The sequence below is a fragment of the Sarcophilus harrisii genome, chromosome 1, assembly GCF_902635505.1.
Source record: "Sarcophilus harrisii chromosome 1, mSarHar1.11, whole genome shotgun sequence".
NCBI classification, from domain to species: Eukaryota; Metazoa; Chordata; class Mammalia; order Dasyuromorphia; family Dasyuridae; genus Sarcophilus; species Sarcophilus harrisii.
In genome coordinates this window covers 106,295,472-106,318,919 of record NC_045426.1, presented here as the reverse complement: position 1 = coordinate 106,318,919, position 23,448 = coordinate 106,295,472, and the positions used below count along the sequence as shown (strand labels likewise).

The 23,448-nt window shown below is 34.2% G+C and overlaps 1 protein-coding gene across 3 annotated transcripts in view; it reads right to left on the bottom strand.

The window, feature by feature from the left end:
* The window catches only part of ZDHHC21 (zinc finger DHHC-type palmitoyltransferase 21), a 65,729-nt gene extending 43,095 nt beyond the window's left edge, over positions 1–22,634 (bottom strand). The window contains exons 1-6 of one of the 3 annotated variants that reach the window (XM_031946831.1): positions 22,363–22,634; positions 16,925–17,057; positions 13,409–13,542; positions 11,193–11,268; positions 9,189–9,383; positions 6,025–6,123 (exon numbers count right to left, since the gene is read on the bottom strand). In XM_031946831.1, the coding sequence (XP_031802691.1) occupies positions 6,025–6,123; positions 9,189–9,342 (253 nt within the window). In that variant the 5' untranslated portion in view covers positions 9,343–9,383; positions 11,193–11,268; positions 13,409–13,542; positions 16,925–17,057; positions 22,363–22,634. The remainder of the gene's footprint in view (positions 1–6,024; positions 6,124–9,188; positions 9,384–11,192; positions 11,269–13,408; positions 13,543–16,924; positions 17,058–22,362) is intronic. The other 2 variants (XM_031946936.1, XM_031946877.1) reach the window with 2 other exon arrangements.
* Positions 22,635–23,448: the final 814 nt, after the last annotated feature.

The following is a 23,448-nucleotide window of genomic DNA, read 5'->3' as shown; positions in this document are numbered from 1 at the left end:
TAAATATGTGTTAAATACTCTTATCTAACTAGTTAGGATACTTCTTTATTATAGTATTTAGAGAAAATAACTTTTATCTAAACTAAATAGTCTTATTTTACCATTTGATTAAAAAAAACAACACCTCATTTTTTCTCATTGGCGCAATGACAATAACAACACAAACCTAACAATATTAATGTGGAAGAAATCACTTCATATATCAATTTTTAATACAAGATGATATATAAATGCAAAACATCATTGTGAAAATGTGAGATAAAAGTGTAATTCTGACTCTTTTTTTTTTTTTTTAGCTCAGGGACAAAACAAGAGTCAAAAGAACAAAGCCAACTAAATTTTATCTAGTCATATTAGCCATAAGAGATTAAAAAGATACCAACACTAATAAAAATGAACAACTTTTTTTTATCCACCAAAAATCTTCAAGAAATTAATAATAATTACACTTGAAAGTACCACTTTCTTAATAAGGAAGAATACAAAATTCTTCACAAAGAATCAAAGTAAAAGGAAGTCAATCTTGTAACATCATTAATATAGATTTGATTCTCCAATAATCCAGTAAATCTGTGATTGCAATCATGTTCATATTCTTCTGAAAAATGCTTGCCTATGCTGTGAAACTTTTCTCATTCATATCTTCCCACTAATGTGGCAGAGAGGATCTGAGGAATATAATAGGGGCCTTCTTTGTGTACTTTATATTGTGTAAATATCAATAAAACAAAGATGAAGTTATTTGTTTAGCAATTAATCAGCAAATATTCATTCAACATCTACCATGTACCATTGTGCTAGGTGTTAAGAATATCTTTTAAAGGGGCAGCTAGGTGGCACAGAGGATAAAGCATCAGCCCTGAAGTCAGGAGGACCTGAGTTCAAATCTGATTTCAGACACTTAACATTTCCTAGCTGTGTGACCCTGGGCAAGTCAGGAAAAAGTGATCCAGAAACTTAAATTCTATCAGAAGAGACAATATATACTTATATAAGTACACAAAAAATGCAAGAAAAATAAAAACTAGAAAACACTAGCATTTGAAGGAATCAATCTAGATGGAAATTAGAGATGTCAGCTATGTGATCAAATAACTTTTTATTTTCTAGTTCTGTTGAACATCTCTCTGATGAATCTTTATAACAGTTCTCCTCATTTGTTACAGTGTTACACCTTACTAGTGCCAACATAAGCCTACCCCTTTTCCATTAGGGTTCCTCAATTTCAGTTCTCGAGACTACAGTATTCCATGATTCATAGTCATAGTATACCATCTAAAGAACACAGTTAAAAAGAAGGGTTGTAATCTTAGGGAGGGAAAGGAGAAAAATTTGAAATTCAAAATCTTTTAAAATGAATGATGGAAGTTGTTTTCATATGTAATTGGGAAAAATACTATGAGTTTTGTTTTTTTTTTTAAGATGGTCCTTCATTTCAGGAAGAAACTGACTTCACAGTAACTAATTAGGTTAAAATATAACTTATTTTAGCTTCCAAAATTGTTAATAAACAAAAAGCATTGAATACTATATAGCTTCTGCTAGAGATGCATCTAAAGAAGACATCAACAATGTGGATACAATGTATCCCTCATTTGAGTCTGCTTATTTTATCAGTACCAAGAATGAAAAACTCTCTACTTTTATATGAAATTTAAAAAGTTTATTTTAACTAATAATTAAATTCAAAATTCATAGTTCTTATCAATTCCTTTGTTAATAAAAAAGTTACATTACATGACACAACAATAGAAAAGTTCAACTTTAAATAATTAAAATTAATAACATCAGATTGAGACTCATTTACAATGTCTGCTTAAAAAAATACATCATTTTAAAAAAACTTTAGCTAATTCTCTAAAATGTCTAAATGTTAAACTTTATCATTAATGGTACAATTACTAATAATGACTACAATAATCATCATTCATGTCACAGAAGGTTTCCTGATTCCAAATCTACTATGCAATATGCATTGGTATATTAAAGCTTATAATTTTGTGGTCTGTATCATAAATACCTAAACAAACAGGATGTTTCTTTGCTTGAACTAAAAGTAATTACTTATATTCCTTCTACTAGTTATTCAAGACATTATAAAGAACATTAAACTGTATTTTAAAAATCACTGCTGTAGAAGGTAAAAAATAACTTTCACTGAGGTCCCCTAACATAAATATATATATTTTTTATAAATAGCTATGAGGAAAAAATTCCATCTATCAAGACCCTTATGAAGCAAAGGATGATTTGGGGATAGAGATTGGAATGAAAAACCAGAACTTCAGAAAGTCATGAATATCATTTTCCACTTTAACCTGTCTTATGTGTTTAAATATCCTTTCTTCTCATTTTTTTCTGGCCAAAAAAAAAAATAATGTACTGGTGCCTTTTCTTATGTCAACATTAGCACCCAATGATTTCTCCTTCTTCCCAACAAATATAATCCTCTGTTATAACTAAGATATATAAGTAAGCAAGACAAAACAACCTAGCCAAACAAAAATTGGCCAAATTTGACAGCAAATACTTCATTTTGTAATCATACTTTATCACTTTATGCCAAAAGTAGATAGGCATGTTTCATCATTACTCCTCTTTAGTCTCTCATTAATAAAATCTGAAACTTTTGAAAAGGTCCATCCATAGTAGGCATCTAGTTTATCTATCAGTCAGGTACTCCAGGATTTTCTGAATTAGTAACTAATATCTGCAAGTATACAGATCAAGCTGATTGAATGACAGTGTAAGCAAACACAAAGTTAAGAACCTCTTCTATAAGTTTTTCTATTTTTCCACAGATAACTTATTATCATAGACCTCTGCAACAATATAAAAAGAACAGGTATATATATATTTTTTTCTATAAAAATAATTCTGCTAAGAGTTTTATAGCAAAAATTCTTGGATAAACTGAGATACAGATAGTAGATCATTTCCAAAATTCAAACTGAGTACTTTTAAACATAAGGCTTAAATTAAATCTCAAATGTTTTCAATCACCACTAATGAAGTGTTTTCAATCACTAATTAGTCAGCAAAATGGGAGCTGACTGGCTAAAATGAAATGCTTCAATCTTTGATGATGTCTTTAATATCCATATATAAATGATAGAAATATTAGTAATTATAACCAAAAGATCTTAGCTAGTTCATCTATATGATAAATAAGAACATAAACTTGTAATGTATTAAAAGCCAGCATTTTTACAGCACTTTATATACATTATCTAATATAAATAATGCTCACTTGTCTCATTTACCTGAGAAGCAAGAGTTATAGGCATACACCACTACATCTTACTGAGTTTTTAGTTAAAGAAATTCCTCAACTATGTTCACAAAGAATAGGGGAAAAGAAGGTGTTCTCTGAAAAATGGTCTTATTTTTTTTCAGCAAAATATGAGGCAAGACTGTCAATTAAGAGTGGCAGGTTAGGAAGAAGCTATGTGATGCATGAGAATGGATGAAAAGAGTTGGAAAAACAACTGTGGTAAGCAGGTCAGTGAATCAATGAGGGAAGAATAAAAGAATTATCCTGCTGCAGTGAGGACTTGATTCTGGTTGAGATCATGTCCTATAAATTTGTAAGGGATACTATCAGCTTAGTTTTGTGATTAGCAGCACACATGTAGGAACAAAAACAAGAGACAGTGGGAGTCATCCAATGCTATGATTTGGCAAGGCAAGACAGGATAAAGCAGGGAGGGATTCAGAGAAGTAGACAGTATAAAGATAAACTGGTTCAACAACATTTCAAGATAGAGAAGGGAAGAGCATAATGAGAGCTAAGGGTGATAGCCTGGGAAAGAACACAGGGGTGGAGTGATTAGAGGTTACACAGAGGACAAAAAACAGGATTCGAAGTTAAAAGACAAAGGAAAAGGTGAAATGACAACAGATTAGTATCAGGTAAAGGAATTTCAGAGTTCATAAACACAGACATAGAAAACTTGTGATGGCAAGAAGGAAGACAGGATAATGTCTGTGTGTAACTATAGTACAATGGCAGGGTAGATCATGAAAAACAAGTAAATGAAGGAACTGGGAGGGTAGGATGTTTGAGGGACTATCCATATATACACTGAAATCCCCTAGTAAGAGGGCAAACACTGAAGAAAGATCTATACATAAAAGTTTAAAGAAGGAAAGATTATTGAGTGATGACCGTGAAGGGAAAAGCCTAGAAGAGAACAAGGAATATTCCAATTCACCCACTACAACCAATTTCTCAGGAGATGTGAGTAAGAGTACAACCAGCACCAGAAAGGCTAATCTTTGTAAAGGCAGTATGACAAGCCTATTAATACACTCTTCTTCCTGACTACCTCCAAGAAGCCCTAGTCTCCTTCAAAGATCAGGTCAAGCTTCAATCTTTATATTAAATGTTTCTTGATTCCAAGATGCTAGTACATTCTTCCTCCATCTGAAAATATCTTGCATTTGTAGATTTCTATTGCATATGTCTACGTACATGTTATATCTTCCTAAAGAATATAAAATCCTTGAGGGCAAGGACTGTTTAATTTTTTTAAATATATATTCCTAATGCTCAATAATGTACTTGGCACATGATAACTGCTTAATGAATACTTGTTCATTGATTCACTAATTGATTTAAAATCCTAATAACCTAGGTAAGAAGCAGAAGCAACTGAAAAAGGTTAACGCAGTGTTTCACAACTCCAAAAACAAGTTAATCAGGGAAGAATTCTCTTTTTGACAACAATTGTTAGGAAAACGAAATTAGTTCATTAGAAATTAATTAGATCAACATCTTACAACACAATTTAAGTTCAAAATACAAATATGACCCTAATACAAAAATTATATCATAAAGCAAGTTAGAAAAGAATGAAATTAAATGATTTTAAAATTACAGCTAAAGGATGAATTTTTAAAGAAACAAGTGGCAGAGGAGTTCATGAAAGATGATGGTTCTAGCTACAAAAGTTGAACACTTTTGTACATATAAAGGCAATAAAATCAGAAAAGAAATTACAAAGTGGGGGAATATTTTCAGCAAATATTACTAATACACAAGATATGTAAGGAACTTTCAAAAAAAAGTAACACCAAGAGGCATTCTAACAGACAAGTGATCAAAGAAAATGAATAGTTTTATAAAGAACTGCAAACTATAAATGACCATATGTAGAGACTCTAAATCACTACTAGTAAGAGAAGTATAAACTAATGCAACTTAAAAAGTTTTATCTCATATCACATAAACAAGCAAAGATGGCAAAAGGTAATATTGCAAGATAAAAATATACACCTTGGTGGAGTTATGAAGTGATCTAAACAATTCTGAATGTAAATGTGAAATTATGTAAGAAATATCACCAAACTACTCGTGCCCTTTGACTCATTGATTCCACAATTGGGAAAAGATTACAAAGAGGGGAAATACAGAAACAAAAGTTTTACATACACCAAAATATTCTCGTGGTAGCAAAAAAAAAAAAAAAAAAAAAAAAAAAAGAAGAAGTAAAATTGGTGTCCATCTACTAGAGGACAGCTGAAAAAATTATGGCACATATAAAGTATGAAGCAAAATATTAAACATATGAGTAATTCAGGGGGGAAAAAAAGCAAGATTCTGTGTACTGATGCAGAGTAAGATAAGCCAAACCAAGGATAGTATCAACATTGACAACAAAGTAACTGAAAAAATGACAAAAAGCCAAATGGAATAGTAACTAAAAAAAAAACAATGATGGTTGTAGAGAACAAATAGTGAAATATACCTTCCCCTTTTGGTTAAAAAAAAATAGGAGGACTATCAGATAAAAACACCATAATATTGTATACATTATCAGATGCCATCATTGTCTCAGATAAAAGTTTTTTGCTTAATTGTATCTTTTTCAGAAGACTTAAGCCTGAGAGGAAAGAGGAAGGGTTGAAAAGATTATGCCATAAAGACATAAAAAAAATCAATATCACATGTTAAATAAAAATAAGATCATAAAAAGCTAATCAGCTAGGAATCAAGTGCAATATTTCTGAAGAATAGAATACCTCCATGTGGAATCTTTGGATTTTCAGGAAGTCTTCCTGGATCAGTTATTGAGGCTCTCACCAAGGCCACCAAGCAAAACATGGCAATACCATAGAAGACTGAAAAAAAACAGACAACCACTTACTTTATTGCTAACTATATTTACATTGTTAAAAAAAATGTACTTTAGGATATATTTTGAAAATGAAGTAAAGACATATCAGTCAAAAAAGACATATCGATCCAAGTTTTCTTTGGTGACCAATTCATATTAACAGTATGCATCGTAGGGTTAATCCACATTACCTACTCTCAAATATATTTCTAATCTCATGCCTCACCATAACCAGAGCCTAATGTGAATCTCTCTATTTCTAGGATCTTCCTTACTCCAATCCAGCATGATTCTGATCATTTCAAATCCTTGTTCAAAGATTACCAATAGTTTTCCATTTCCTAGTGTACAACACCCACATTCCATACCTTGATTTTAGAGGTAATCTGCAATTTGACATCAATATAACCTATCTACTCCAGACAAACTGGCTTACTTATTGTGCCTCTTCTGCCAGCTTGGAAGCTTTTTTCCCTCCAAAATGCCTAGAAATTCCTCACCTATCCTATAAGCACTTCAGAACTGCCTGCTCCAGGAACCCTTTTCTGACCATCCGATCCCAGGTTAAGTTCTTCCTCTTCAGATTTTCCTTGTCTACTAACATGTATATTACCAATCAAAACCACAGCTGATATGGGCTTCATAATCTTATTAACAAATTTTTTGAGGGGGACAAGAATTTAGATACTAGTATTTATAGCAAAAATACATTATAACACAAACTTAAAACAAATAGTGTGGATATTAAAAAAAAGTCTGCCTTGCTTATCTGAAAAGAGACCAGTAACTTGTCACCACATATACATTTTATGAGATGGATGAAGGGGCTGTACTAAATTATCTCTACAAGCCCCCAAATAATAGCATTCTATATGATTCTACATAAAAGAAGAGAAATCCAGGATCTATAAATTCTCCAAAGACATACATAGGAGGCTATAATCGACAATGAAATGTAAAATGATAGATTCAGAAAATCTACTATAATATAAGAATAAAATAAAGTTTCAGAAAACCAAATAACCAAATATCTCAATAGAAAGTATTACCAAAACAGTGGCATTTGATAAATAAATATAGGAAAAAATCTTTCCAACAATGTTTGTGTATCAGTGCCTACGAGATTACTCTACCTGCTAAAAAAATTTTAAAAGTTAGAAATATTTACAATAGCTTGTTTCTTCTGGTGATAGAAATATGTTATAAATGCGGGTCAGATTTAGAATTTCTCCATCTTTCATGAGGCAGATTTGTCTTTCTGTTATCAATTGTTCTTTGTAGCTTCTGTAAATACTCTTTATCCAAACAGAATTAAAATTCAAAATCAGGCAAGTCTGTATACATTTCCCATTTCCACAAATAATATAAGTAGGTGAATCAGCAAGCCAATCACACAGAACTAACGGGTTTCTTTTGAAACTACTAAATAGAGCACAACATGATACAAAAAAAAAAAAAAAAAGAAAAAAAGAAAGCTCATAGATTTTGAGATTTGGCTGAGAGACCAAATGGGTCTAGCTTCCTCATTTTTTACATGATAGAACTGAGGCCTAGAGAACTTATGTGACTTTATCAAGGTTATATGGCTAGTAACTATCTATGGCAAGATTCAAACTGAGGTCTTCCAAAATACTCTGTCACCAGCTTATCTCCAAATGGAAAAAAAGTTAAAGGAAAAATAAGAAAATGACAATCTCAAAACTCAAGTATATGAAAAATAAAGAACACAAACTACAGAACTCCAATGAACATTCATAGAATTTAGCACCATTTAATGAGTAAAAAGAATTTATAGAAATTATCCAGCTAGCCATCCACCTATCCATCTATCCATCCATCTATCAATCTATCTTTCATTCCAAGTGAAAGAAGCCATTGGGGAAAACCTCATTAAGCAAATACACTCCTAATTTCACCTAAGTTACATTTAGCCTAAGAAATTTGATATAATGGACAAATAAGTAATCTAAATAATAATGAAAAGGAAAATCTTTAAATTATTACAAAACAAATTTTTTAAGCATTCACTAAAAGTCAAAATACATCCCCTAGCAAAGAGGTATCAAAGGAAGAAGACTTGTTTTTGAGTCCATGCTTCAACACTTAGCAAATCTGGTACTATAATAAATGTGTTCATATTTGTCACTATTATAATATATATGAATGCAAAATAATAAAAATCACATTTCTTTTAAAACATTCTATAATTCAAAGAAAGGATTCTGTTTACTCTTTTGGCATGAACAAAGCTTCTATGCAGACTCCCAAATTTACACAGGCTATTCCAAAGTCTATTCCAATCTCAATATTATTATAGTAAAAGAATGTTAGAGCTAAAAAAGGATTTTAGAGATCTAATTCAATCATCTCTTTTTTTCCCATAGGCAATTGGGCTTAAGTGACTTGCCTAAGATCACACAGCTATGAAGTGTTATGTATCTGAGGCCAGATTTAAAGTAAAGTCCTCCTGACTTTAGGGTTGGTGGACTATCCATTGCGCCACTTAGCTGCCCCAATCCTCTCATTTTTAAAGAAAACAAGGCCTACTCAAAGAAATGAAATTATCCCTAATATCATCAGGAGTAGTGGTGGATCACTCAGTTCTTTTTTCTAGTGATGTTTCCCTCTGACATCTTAATTTAATGCAATTAAATTAAAATCTAATTAATGTAATAAAATTCATTAAGATATTTTCATAGGATCAAAGATTGAGAGAAGGAAGGGAACTAAAAGTTTATCCCTGCCTTTATCCCCTTGTTTTACAAATGGGGAAAATGAAGCCTGGAAAAATTAAATGACTTGCCCAGAATCACCCAGTCTACAAGTGTACAAGGTGGCATTTGAAGTCAGTTTTTCCTGCCTTTGAATCCAGACTTCTATCTCTTATATCATACTACAGATGTTAGGAGAGCCCATTTTTTTCCCAAATGATTTATCAATGCTCAATTTACTAAACTATTCTGATACTATCAGTAGGGCAATTAACAACGACATTATTAACCAAAAGCATTTATATGGAGAAAAAAATTGTTATATAAAGGCAAAAAAAAAAAAGACATGTAAACTTACATATTATTAATATGCCTGGGATATGTCCTTCTTCATAGTGAGGAAAGAGGACAATTTTGGGAATTATGACAATATTGTATAACCAGACAAAGACAATCAAACCCATGCAGCACCAACCATGTGGGTCAACAACAAAGTGAATCCGTAGACCCATTGTAAAATTTTATGACTACTAGTCAACAAGGAAAGGTGATCCTAAAGGAGAAAAAAGAAAAGAGATCATATGTAAAAAAAAAAAAAGGAGAAGAGTATTTCTGCTGTACTGGAAATAATAATATTCATCAAAATCTTTCTATATTTATTAATCTTTCTTTTGAAAAATAAATACAAATGGAGTCAACATCTCCTAACTTTGCCTCTAAGTAGGAGGAAAAAGACAGAAAACAATTTTTATTTGATCAGCATATTTTTCAAGGAGCTGGGATGAGTAGGAGCAAGGGTTGTGATTTCACTGGCATAGGGAATAATCTCCCACTATCAATACAGATCAAAAACTGTTTTGCATTCATAATATTTGTGTGACACATGTAAACAAATTACTTGCCCAAGGTCACTCAGTCGGAACCCACATCTCCCCGACTCTGAGGTCAATTCTCTAATTTTTACACCATGATGATCTATCTGATTAGTATAAAATTATTTAAAAATTTTAATAATGAAACTATTTTAAGAGAATTGCTTAAAACTTTTCCTTTCAAATTAAGAGAAATTCTAGATTTAGATTCATAGGAGTAATAACAAAAATAATAAAAAGGAAAGGATGTAGGTAAAAAAAATCAATACTGGAATGCTCCTATTAATTTTTTCTAGATTTTTTTTTTTATATTTAGTTTTATGACTATGTTGGTTGACCTGGAAATTAGATGCTTCTACTTAAAGCATGGTACCAAATTAAGTATCTTAAGACAACTCATAGATACAACTTATAAAATTAAATTCTTGGCATATAAATAAATAATCTCAAGAGTTTTGCTTGGAATACAACATTTATGTGAAGGGAGAGTCTTGGGTTGGAATTCTACAATTACATTTCTAGCTGACATAGTTGAAGATATTATCAAATGAAGAACTATATAATATGTATCTGCAGGCCTGTGCCAATTAATTTCAAAGCTAGCAACTATTCCAGATGGACAGCAAATGATTCTTTTATAAAAATGCACTTTGCTTTAAAAATATAAATAATGATGAAGCCAAAAGAATACCAATGATAAGAATTAAAGTCTTCCCAATCAATCAAAATTTTAAAACTATGAGTAAAATACTGGAAATTAAGAGGAGCATCACATTTATACTCATTCTAAAAATAATAACAGTGTCTAGTCCTTCAAAAAACAAGCATAAATTTCACTATCCTTATATGAGAAAGGCTAAAATATATGCTGATCTGATTAAAATCAGTTCTGAAACTGAAGCATATTACAAACTGCTTTGTATCATCATTAATTCAACACAAATTTATGTACAAGATAACATAAATTCCAAAGAGTTGTAAAAACAATTTAAGCATATTAATTTTTTTAATATTCTTATTCACTTTATGTTAAAATCAAGCTGCACAAAGTTCTTTCAAAGAACAGTTTAAATTACTTTCAAATGTTTGGGGGTGGGGATTGATATCTGACTTCACGCTACATTTAAATATCTAATAATATTCCTAACAACTAAATAGGACATTAATTTAATTTCTTAAATTCACTATCATTAGGAATAGGAAGACATTCAAATCAGCAAAATTACAGGTAAATAAAATAATGAAGAACTTAGCCTTCTCAGTGGAATTAATCCATTCTGATTCTTGTTGAATTGGATTGAACTGAATGTCTATAGAAGAGAAAATGTTTTTTATCACTAAGATGAGAAACCCCACAAAACAGTGAATAGCATACATGTATCACTTTCTATTTGCCTCACATAGCATGGAAACAAGAAAGGTTTTAAACTGACCAAAATTTAATAAAAAAGAAAAGAAAGAGGAGAAAAAATGGCACACATAAAAATTACCTGGTTAGCTGAACATAGCACAGCATAATCCTTCTAATTTGGGTGTATGAGAAGAAACAGTTGTCCTCCACCAGCTCTAAATGAGATTAAAAGAGCAAACATATAACAGGCAAATTTGGAAAGTCTCTCCACACAGCTAACATCTATTAGGCGTGGCCAATGCCTAACAGAAACTATTACACATCCTAGGCAGCAACCAGAACTTAATACACTGCTGTAAGCTCATCTTAAGCAAGTGAAGCAGAAGTAGCATTCATAAAATACTTTCATTAGCTCTTATGACTCCAACATACTAATTTGTAAATTAAATGGTGAGCTTATAACTCAAACTTTTATTTAACTAGTAGGCACACAACTAGCATTTCAACATTTCATAAGATTGCTATCAGGTCACTATACTGTAATGGGATGATTCACTTCATAAACATGTAAATTACTACAACACAAAAAATTACAGTTTAACTCTTCTAAATTAAAGCAAATATTTACAAATTATTTGACCTCTTCTTAATGACTAGATTTTTTTCCTTTTGATTTTTCAGAGAACCATATTTCATAACAGATTCTCCTCAGATCAAAAAACAGACACCTAATTAGAAGAAAAGATAAATACAAGAAGACAATAAATTCAATTTCAAAATTTTAACATAACCCAGTTAATTGCTAAATAATGGGAAATGGAAAAAAGATAAAGATATTGATCAGTGTTCTTTCTGGAAAAAGTTTAGTGAATGCAAAGCAATCACCATAATGAACAGACCAAAAGAATTCAGAAATGCTGCATTTGCAAATACTTGCCAAGCAGAGAGACATGGCACCTGAGGGCAACTATTCTGGAACATAAATTCATTTGTAAAACACATTGGAGGAGGATAACAAGATTATAAGTAATAACACTTCATAAAACAATGGAATGCAACATAGGTAAAAAATGAATTCTTAAATAAAACTAGCACAAGGTCAACAAATATCCATCAAAAATAAAACATAAAGGTAAACATTTCAATAATTACTTATTTTTATCATCCAGGACAATGAACTCACCACATCTAGATTAAAATATATAGTTTCTAATGTCCTAAAATGATAAAGTCAACTTAAAATAAAAACAGAAAAATTGGATGAATAGAAAGACATGAACTGAGGCAACGTAAAGTAAGCAGAGAACTAAGGAAATACCATTAGATATCCCAAAATTCCAAGTGCAGTTTTAACCTTTCATAATCCTAGAAGTAAAAATGCTACAAATTTCTCAAATAAATATTGCATGTGCTAATTATTTAAAATATTGATTTTTTCTTATTAAAATTCAATATAACTACTGTCTGCTTTACATTAATTGATTTTTGAACTTAGAACCTTAATCAGCTACAGCTTAATGACTGAAAGGACTAAATTTGTAATCCTCACTTTGTTCAATCATTTCAGTCAGGTCCAACTCTTCATAACCCCATTTGGGTGTTTTGTTTTGTTTTATGTGCGTGCGTGCGTGTGCGTGCGTGTGTGTGTGTGTGTGTGTGTGTGTGTAAAAAAAAAAGTGGTTTGCCATTTCTTTCTTCAGCTCATTTAAAGATGAAGAAGCTGAGACAAACAGGGTTAAGTGACTTGCCCAGGACCATACAGCTAGTAAGTATCTGAGTTTGTACTGAAATACATAAAGATGAGTCTTTTGATTCTAAATCCAGTACTCTATCCACTATGTCATCTTGATGCCTCCTAAACTTCAGAATTTTCCAAGGAAGAGGTTTGATATATATAATATAGATGTGATATGAACTCAAGAGAAAAAGTCTAAAGGAGAAAGAACGAGTCACTTAGATGATCAAACAAGAGGACTACTTCTACCAGTCGAAGAAAATGACATCCAAAAGTTGTCTCATACACAATGAAATAATAACCTGGTCTCATTAAAATTTATGTTTTAAATCTATTATTAAAAATTTCAAAAAAAATAAAACAATTAAGTTTTCAAAGTTTTTTTTTAAGTTGTAACATTTATATTTAAGTTATCAAAGCTTAAAGTTACATTAAAACTTTTCAAGCATCCTGTATTGTTTTTCCTATTTCCTGCTTATTTCCACTGTATCATTTCTCTTCCTATTCAGTTGTTTTTTCTGTCTTCATCTTAACAAAACCCTAATCAAAAATGACTGATCAAGAAAGAGTACAAAAATCATTAACTGAAAACTGTAAATAGCTAACTTGCAAAAACTTACCAATAGCAAATTTGCTGAGGTGACAATTACTTGTAATTTCTTTAGCACTAATTAGGAATTTTTTTCTTTCTTCATTCTTTAATACTATATCTGACCAAATGGATCCATCTTCAATAACAATTCTCCATGAAAACCTATTATTGTTTTAACAAAAAATCATGTCTCACAAGAATGAATGAAGTAGTAGTTAAAAGTTCTTTGGAAACACCAGTTGTATAGATTTTAACTTCATGATTAACAAGAACAGATCACTAAATTTTGTAATTTTGCCAAAAAGTTTCATTATCTCCCCTGAAATTCCTAATCACCAATGTTCAGGAAATTATATACTAACATGTTTTTCTCTATCTTCTGCCCAATTATACAACTATAATACATATATACAGGACTATATTCCCCTTCAGTTTTCTCCCTTCTCCTATCTCCCAAAACTGCCATTATTTCAAATTCTTATCCTAAAAAATCTCCTTTTCAAAGCCATACTTGTAGAAAATAATAATAATAATAATAATCACCACCATATTCATTGTCTTTATTACCATCCTTTTCACTATCACCTCTCCCCTTTTTAATCTGGCTTACAAAAACACTTCTCAAGTTAAACTGCTCTCTCAGAGATAACCAATCTTTTAATTATAAAGAATTTCCTCAGTTCTGTTCTTGATTTCTCTGTAGCTTTCCATAATATATGACCATCTACCCCCATCCCTAAATATTATATTCTACCCCCTGAGTTTTCATGACATTGCTTTCTCTGAATTCTTTCCCTACTTCTATGGTCAATTCTTCTGAAGAGCCTTTGCAGGATCACCGTCTATTTCCTGTACCCTAACTGTAAATATCCCCCAAGTCTTTGTCTTGAGCTCTCTTCCTTCCTGATGCTTTCTCAGTAAGTTTATCAGTTTCCATGAAATTCATTATCATTTTTATATACAGATAAATCCCATATCTATATATGTAGCTGTAATCTCTCTAACTCCAGTTCCACATTACTGAGTGAATGCTAGACTACTGAACAATAAACCCACCATGGGCAAATCATTGTCTTCCCCCATCTTCCTTCTCTTAAAGGCACTATCACCAAGCCAGTAGACCAGGATGGTGACTTGGAAGTAATCATGGACTCTTCCCTCTCCATCTTCCCTCAAATCTAAATACTCTCTACATCCTTCTCAATGCTCCTACCATTAACACTTCTTGATTTTGCTTTTCTGCTTATGGTCACTAACTTAGTTCAAGCCTTCAGTTTCTTCTGTATCATTAGAAAAGCCTCCTTATTGGAGGCAACCATAGTGGCTAGAGAATTGGCCTTGAAGTCATACTTAGTTAGTTTAAAAACCTGCCTCTAATATAGGTTGGCTCTGTGACCCTAAACATGTCACTTAAGATACCAATGTGCATTAGTAGAAAAAGTTCTCAAGAATCAATAAAGTCATATGTTTGGTCCCCTGTAACTGGTCTCCTTCCTGCTATCATTTCCGTTTTCTGATACATGCTGCATATAACTTCCAGGTACAGTTACAGAACAAACCATATCACATTCTGACCCAAAAATCTTTAGTGAGGCTCTATTGCCTCTAAAATAAATATGAACGCCTTAATTTAGCATTTATAACATAGCTCCAAATCATCTTTCACAACCTCTTCTCTAAAGCCAGACTAGCCTAGTTGCAATGCATTCACTTTGGTATTCTATCTCATGCTTTGCATAGGCTATCCCCCATGTCTAGAGCACACCCCTTTCTTATGTCTGACTTTCTGTATCTTTGTTGCCTTCTTCAAGGATCAACAAAGTATCACTACTTCCATGAAGTTTTCCCTTAATCTTACAAGTTATTAGTGCTCTCTCCCTCTTCAAATTACTTTGTTCTTACTTGTTTGGTTATACACTGTATTCTCTAGTAGAACTTAAGTTCTTCTCAGGCAGATGATTTATTTTTTATTTTACCTCTGCTTCATAGAATCCCTGGCTTCTTTCAGGGTGAATTCAGGTGCTACTTCAAACTCAGTCATTCATGGTCCCCTCACATAAAAATACTCTTTCACTCTTGAAATTACAGGATCATAGAGAGAGCTCAGACAGGGCCTTAGAAATTATTAAGTCTGAACTACTTTCTATTTAATTATTTGTATATAAGTTCTATATTCACATTAGAATGAAAGCTCTGTGAGGGCAAGAAGATTTGCCTTTGTATCCCTAGCTCTTAATTTTTGTTGAATTTGTTACCTCAATTATAGGCTATATCTTTTCTTTTTTCCTTCTAATTTAATACTGATTTTGATCTTTTCTTTAACAAGTCAATAAATTGACCATTCACATAAATGATTTGGAAAAATGACTTTGACATTGGTAATCAGATATTTCCTGCCTATTAAGATACAGTTAATTTTATTGCTTTGTTGGCATTTGCTATATCCATAATTCTCTTCTCAAAGACATTCATGTCACATAGGCCTGTGGCCTCCCTAAAATCTAAAAGCCTTTGATAATATCATTTCTAATACAAGGATCATGAGTTTCACTGTCCTTTCCTAAGACAATCTTTGCATTGACATAATTTGCTCATCCTCTTCGATGCATATTAAGAAGCTCCAATAATTCTGTATTAAAAGCTCAGCTCCAAGTGTCACCTATTTTAGATACCTTTCCTGACTGCCCTTCAGATCCCCAAGCATACCAACCCTAAAATTACTGTATATTGATTATGTGTGTGTGTGTATAATATATATATACATGCACAGATTAATATATACCATACTAACTTCTCTGTGAACATGTTATGTATATGTATGTGTGCTTCTGTACATGTGTCCCCAGTAGAACATAAGCTCCTTGAGGGCAGGAGCTCTCTATTCTCATACTTATATCATCAGTGTTTAGGACAGCATTTGGCACAGATAATTGCTTTTTAATGGATTAACTGATCTATACTGGTCTTTTTACAAATTCATCCTATAATAAACAGTGTCTCCTAAAACCGTTTCTTGTTACCTTAAGACCTGAAATGAAAACAACTCTACCAATTCCTTTACTTGCCCTGAGGGAGAACCTGTTGTCCATTTACCTACAATTTGTTTTTCTAATTTCACTTATATTACAACTCTCAAGATTGATGACTCAATTCCTCCCATAATAGGTCTAACCACTGATTGCTATAAAAGAATTTTTCATTTCAAGTATCAATAGCTAAGTTAATGATTATAAACAGTCCAAAAATTATATCAGGATCTTGAAGATAATTTTTTTTAATGTAATTTCCCTTACTTCCAGAGACAGTCTACCAATGCATTAATAATAGATACTTTGGTTCACTGTCTGTTATATCCAATCAGAAACTAAAATTGTCTACTATTAAGATGGATGTTTCAGGGAAGAAAGTTTGCACTAACTTACCTCCTATATAAACTCTAAACAAAACTCAATAACATACTACCAGAGTTGAATCAGTTTCTTCTTCATATCAATCCATGACATTTTGAATACTAAGTCACTGCAATGAGTTCTGTGAATCTTACCTGAGGCAGATTGGTAAAGTAGATCAAGTCCTGAGCTGAGGTTAGCTCCTTAAGTACTTGAAACACCTGAGGAACTGGATAGCTGTGTGACCCTGCCAAAGTCACTTAACTTCTTCAATTTCAGAATCTTCATCTGTGAATAATAGAATAATTGAATTCATAATATTATCTGACAGTGGTATTATAAGGAACAAATATAATAATGTATGCAAAAAGCTTTGTAAAATCTAAAGCTAGATCTGAGTGTTATTATGATATCATTATTTGGCAGAGTTTAGGCCACAGTTTGAAGAAAAGAGTCTGAAAATAATAAATGGTATTTTATAGTTTATAAAATTCATGAATATTCTGTAAAAAAAAAAAGTGTAATGAAAGTAGCAATTCTCTCATTTTATACATAAAAAAGCTAAAGCTCAGAGTAGGTAAGTGACCTAAGATCACACAAAGCTAGTAAGCCGTAAAACTACGTTTTATTAATCAGAGAACTGGAACAATGGTATAGTTTTACAAACTATCTTCCACCTCTGAGAGTCTATCATTTCACAATAGTGGTATGCTCAGAGATACATTTTTATTAGGGCATTAGGAACTATGAGGAATATGAAAAATTTTGCAGACAATTTTTCAGCATGAGCAAATCCAATTTTAAGTAATGTCTTCAAAATGTTTCAACTACTTTTTGGTAAATTAAATAGATCTCAGTTATAGGCAACATGGGGACAGTTTTACTTTGCCCAAAAAGTACAGTTAAATTCAAGAAAACCAGCCCCCTAAAAAGAGAGAGAATGGGTGTATGTGTGTTATAGCAGAAATGAAAATTAACAAGTTAACTGAAACTTCAGGACAAGGTTTAATGAGCAAGAACTTCTGGCTGTAACTGATGGTAGTCATTGGGAGATAGTGATACAAAAGAAAAATGATGAATTTGGAATTAGAGGCCTGGGTTTGAATCCTGATTCTGTCACTTATTGGCTATATGATAAAATGAACATTCTACCTGAAATCCCTACCTCACAGCTGAACATCAAATGAGATGATTTATGACAAACACATATTAAATGCCTCTTATCTGTCAGATACAGTGTTCAGACACAGCCAGAGGTGCAGAATCAAAAAGAAAAGTTCCTGCTTTCAAGAAGTTTATACTTTACAGAGAAAGTCAACATGCCACACATATCAGTACATATAGCATGATGCACATAAAGTGCTTTTCAATTTTTAAAGGTTTATATAATGTCAGCAAATACTACTATGAGATATTTTTCTTTTTTTTATTATAATAACTTTTTATTGACAGAACCCATGGCAGGGTAATTTTTTTACATTATCCCTTGCACTCACTTCTGTTCCGATTTTTCCTCTCTCTCCCTCCCCTCCCTCCCTTCAATAGCAACCAGTCCTATATATGTTGAATATGTTGCAGTATATCCTAGATACAATATATGTGTGCAGAATCAAACAGTTTTCTTGTTGCACAGGGAAAATTGGATTCAGAAGGTAAAAATAACCCAGGAAGAAAAACAAAAATGCAAGCAGTTTACATTCATTTCCCAGTGTTCTTTCTTTGGGTATAACTGCTTCTGTCCATCATTGATCAATTGAAACTGAATTAGATCTTCTCTTTGTCAAAGAAATCCACTTCCATCAGAATACATCTTCATACAGTAGCGTTGTCGAAGTATATAATGATCTCCTGGTTCTGCTCATTTCACTTAGCATTAATTCATGTAAGTCTCTCCAAGCCTCTCTGTATTCATCCTGCTGGTCATTTCTTACAGAACAATAATATTCCATAACATTCGTATACCACAAATTACCCAACCATTCTCCAATTGATGGGCATCCATTCATTTTCCAGTTTTTAGCCACTACAAAGAGGGCTGCCACAAACATTTTGGCACATACAGGTCCCTTTCCCTTCTTTAGTATCTCCTTGGGGTATAAACCCAGTAGTAGCACTGCTGGGTCAAAGGGTATGCACAGTTTGATAACTTTTTGGGCATAATTCCAGATTGCTTTCCAGAATGGTTGGATTCATTCACAACTCCACCAACAATGCATCAGTGTCCCAGTTTTCCCATATGAGATATTTTTAAATACACTCTAGTCCCTGTTTCCAAAAAAGCTTCAAAATTCTAGTCATTTAAATAGGCTAAATGTCAAAAGATGGTAGAATTACAAAATTATAATCTAACAATTGTGATTTTAAAGAAAAAATGACCTGATGATGGTTTTTTTAGTGAATATTTTAAATAAATCCATGTCAAATGGATGTAATAAATTTAATGTAATAAAGGGTTTAAAACATTAATGAGCATAGCCTATAAGTCAGGATAATATATTGGTTCAAATTTATCTAGGGATACAATATGGATTCTGTCCTTAATTATACCACTAATCAGATAGAATCTCAGGCATCTCCTATTACTCTGAAACAAAGCAAGGGGAACCCGTAGGGTGGTAGAAGGATTAGAATGGAGGCCTACTCTCTATCCTTCATCCTAACTGTACTTCATGTGTGCAATTCGGCTGCCTTCAAGTGATAGAGCAAATATCACCTCCTACAAGAGGCATTTACCCATCTTCCCCATGTTCTATCCTCACCAGTGGAAATACTTTCTCTCTCTCTTGGTTATTATTCCATATCTACTGAATACATTCTTCCATGAATTTAGTTATTTAGATTCTGTCTCTTCCATTAGAATGTAAGTTCTTTGAGGGCAGGGGCTATTTTGCCTTTCTTTATATCCCCAGAGCTTATCATAATTCTTGGTACCTCATAAGCATTTAATAGACACTTGCTGACTGATTAACTCCAAAGAATCTAGATTCAGGTCTTACCATAGATAATTATTATCTATTGGACTTTAGGTGAATCAGTTTATGTTTCAACATCTCAATTTCTTCTCTTTCAACTCTATATCTATGCCTGATAAAAAAAAATTATTCTGAACTTCTAAGAAACACACTGAATGTTGCATAGGGAGTCTATTTCTCAAAATCATCTTCATCATTATAACCTTTGGGAACTATTATGTGTTAAAAACGATTTCCTTTGCCCAAGAAGTACAGCTAAACTCAAGAAAACCAGTCCCCTAGAGAAAGAGAGAGAGAGAGAGAGAGAGAGAGAGAAAGAAAGAGAGAGAGAGAGAGTGTATTATAGCAGAAATGAACATTAACAAGTTAACTGAAACTTCAGGACAAGGTTTAATGAGCAAGAACTTCTGGCTGTGATTTATATTGAAGAATAAGATTAAATTCAGGATAAACGAATAAATGAATTATAGAGGGCATGAGAAATAGATGCGATGCGGTGGCAAGAGCAATGATGGAGCCCAAGGAATAGGAATTGTTCCGCTTTACTACTTATTTTCTATACTACTTTAGGCAAGTCACAGCTATTTTGAAATCCATGGGGAAAACAGCACATGACTCAAAAGCTGTAAGTGCTCAATTTTCTAGACTACCAAAGCAATTGAATTAAGAAGTTAAACCATAGAATAAAAAAATCTAAGAGCTCATAGATCATCTCCAACTTTTAGTCCCAAGGACTAAAGTGACTAAATCCAAACTAAACCCAGGCCTCCTAATACCTATTCTGTCCTCTTTCCATCATGTCTTTATTAATTTTAAAAAATCTTCTTTCCAATTGACATCTATAAAAACATTTTTTCTTTGAGAGGTTTTATGCCACTAATAATAATAATACCATTTTATATATCTCTGTACTTTACAAAACACAGTCCTCATGATCCAATGATGACCAAGTATAATTATATTCACTTTACAGATGAGGAAACTGAGGCTCAGAGTGGTTGTCCCATTACTAATAAGCAACTGTTATCTTCAATTCCAATGTTTGACTCGATCAATCCTAGAAAATAGTGTTCTAAGAGTGAGTGAGGTAGGGCAAGCAGATGACAACTAACTTTTGAAATTTTAGTTAAGACTCAAAAATTATGTACAAAGAAAAGGGAAAAGAAAGCCTTTCGAAAATTTTACACTTCTCTTCAGGAAGGGGTTCAGGGACACAAGGAATTGTTGGAGGAAAAGGAGTAGTGTCAAGATAAAGGTATAAAAAGGAAGAAAACAGGCATAAAAATTTATCCTGGAAATTAACTGCCAGACAGACTAGCAAAAGAAATGAGACATAATATACACTTTTTCTCACACACACATGCAAAGAGAAAGAATAATGGGTGATGAAGTGGAGAATGAGAAATGAATCTAGCAAGAGGACTCTACCCTTTGACAAGTGAGGATACAAAACCAGGTTTGAGGTTACAGGAAGATTTAAAGGAATCTGAGAATAAGGCAAAAAGAAGTGAAGAATTTAAAAGAATGAAGAAAAAAGGAAGAGGAGATAATTTTAGAGCAAGAACATTAGAAATCAGAAGAAAGAAGAGGAATCAGGAGAAAGGGGAATGCATTAAAATAAAGAATATCAAGAATAAGGATGCTGGTAATAATGAGAAAAGAAACAAGAATAAAAGGAAAAGGAGGAGCAGGAGGATAAAAGAATAGAAAACAGGGCATGAAGAGAAGATAAAAAAAAGTCTTAGAAGAATTAGGAAAGAAATAAGGGAGAAATAAAAGAAATAAAGAAAAAGGAAGAAGAAAATGAAAAAGGAAACAAAAAGAATGGGAATCGGGGACAGAGGTAAGAAAACGGAGGCAAAGGAAAAGAAGGATTCAGGCAGAAGGCAAAGGAGGAATAGAGGGCAGATTCAGTCATAAATAAACGTTTATTAAGTGCTTGCTATGTGTCAAGCACTGAAGGAAGCAAAGAATGAATAAGATTGGCGGGGCGAATAGACGGAGATCCAGGAGTAAGACAGTAAGGGCCTAGGAAAAACGGGGGGCAAAAAACAGAGGAATCCAGGAGACTGGGGGGGCAGGGAGGGCGGGAGGGGCAGAGGAGGAAGGAGGAGCCGAGAGAACTGAGGGGGCAGCAGGTACAGAAGGCAGTAGGGGCCCGGGAGGATTGGGGAGCAGAGAGGACTGCGGTGGGAGGATTGGGGGACAAAGTGGATTGGCGGTAGGAGAAGGATTGGGGAGCAGAGAGGACTGAGGAGCAGAGAGGACTGAGGAGCAGAGAGAATGGCAGTGGGAGGATTGGGGGGGGCGGCGTTGGGAGGGTTGGGGAGCAGAGAGGACTATGGCAGAAGGAGGATTGGGGAGCAGAGAGAATAGCAGTGGGAGGATTGGGGGGGCGGCGTTGGGAGGGTTGGGGAGCAGAGAGGACCATGGCAGGAGGAGGACTGGGGAGCAGAGAGGAGGGCGGTAGGAGGGTTGGGGGGCAGAAAGGGCAGGTGGTGCAGAGAGAACAGGGACCCAAAGGCAAGAAGGGCTGGGGGAGCGCGGGAGGACGCGCAGAAGCAGCCTCCCCTCATCCTCCCCTCGCCCCCGCCCTCCCCGGCCGGCTAGCTCGCACTCACCGGGGGCACCGGGGGGGCGCGTTCCCCTCGGCCTGGGCAGCCTCTCCAGTAGTTCCCGCGGCCACCGCAGTTGTCTGCCTCCTGCCGCTGCCGCTGCTGCAGCCGCCGCCGCCCTGGCCGCGTCCACACCCCTCTTCCGCTTCCGCGAGGCCTTGCCCCGGGCCGGCAGGTGACCGGGCCGCCGCGGCCGCTCGCTCGGGGAGCAGCACGGCCGCGCCTCAGCCGCCGCCGCCGCCACCGCCGCCGCCGCAACCGTCGGAGCTCCGAGCCGGGAGCCTGGGACGGAGTCCGCCAAGGGCCAAGAGTCCTGAAATGAGAGGAAACGCGATTCAAGAGGGAAAGACGCCCCCAGCCCCATCGACCTTCCACCCTACCTCTCCCACCCTTCCAACACCCTCCCTGCGAATGTCACCAACCTCCATTCAACAATCCACACCCTCCCTATTTACATTCCCGAAAAGTAACTTTTGCTTTGGGTAATTCAATCCAAAAAACATTAATTAAGCGCCTATGGTGTGTAGAACATGGTACTAGGCACTAGGGATTTTCAGGTAAATTTTGGATTTTGAGAGAAAAGTCGCTTCTCTTTCACTTCAAATGTGGACCTAATTGGATCTCAATGTCTCCATCTGTAAATCTGTAAAATGACTGAACTAGATGACTCTCTTTTGCTTCTTGTTGGGAGCTCCGGGATGACTTTGTCCATCTCTCCTCATTTTTACAGAAGAGGACACTCATCTCCTGAGATAGGAGGTGACTTGATCTGGGTCATACAGGAGAGGAAAGAGTAGAGTCCGAATTCGAACGCGGGCCCGCCACATCCAAATCCTGGGTCCATTCCCCAACATCACACAGCTTCCACTCTTCCACTCCACTTCTGCCATATACCAGGAAGTGAATCTTTCCCAATTCAGAACACAAGCTTCACAACTTATTCCACCCAGATTTTTTCGTTTCTCAGTCTAGACACAAGTAATTCACAATCCGATAGGGAGACAAAGAGCAAATATCCATGTACAAGCAAGATAAATACAAGATCAATTGGATACATCTCAAAGGGAAGGCTCTGAGATTTAGGAATACTGT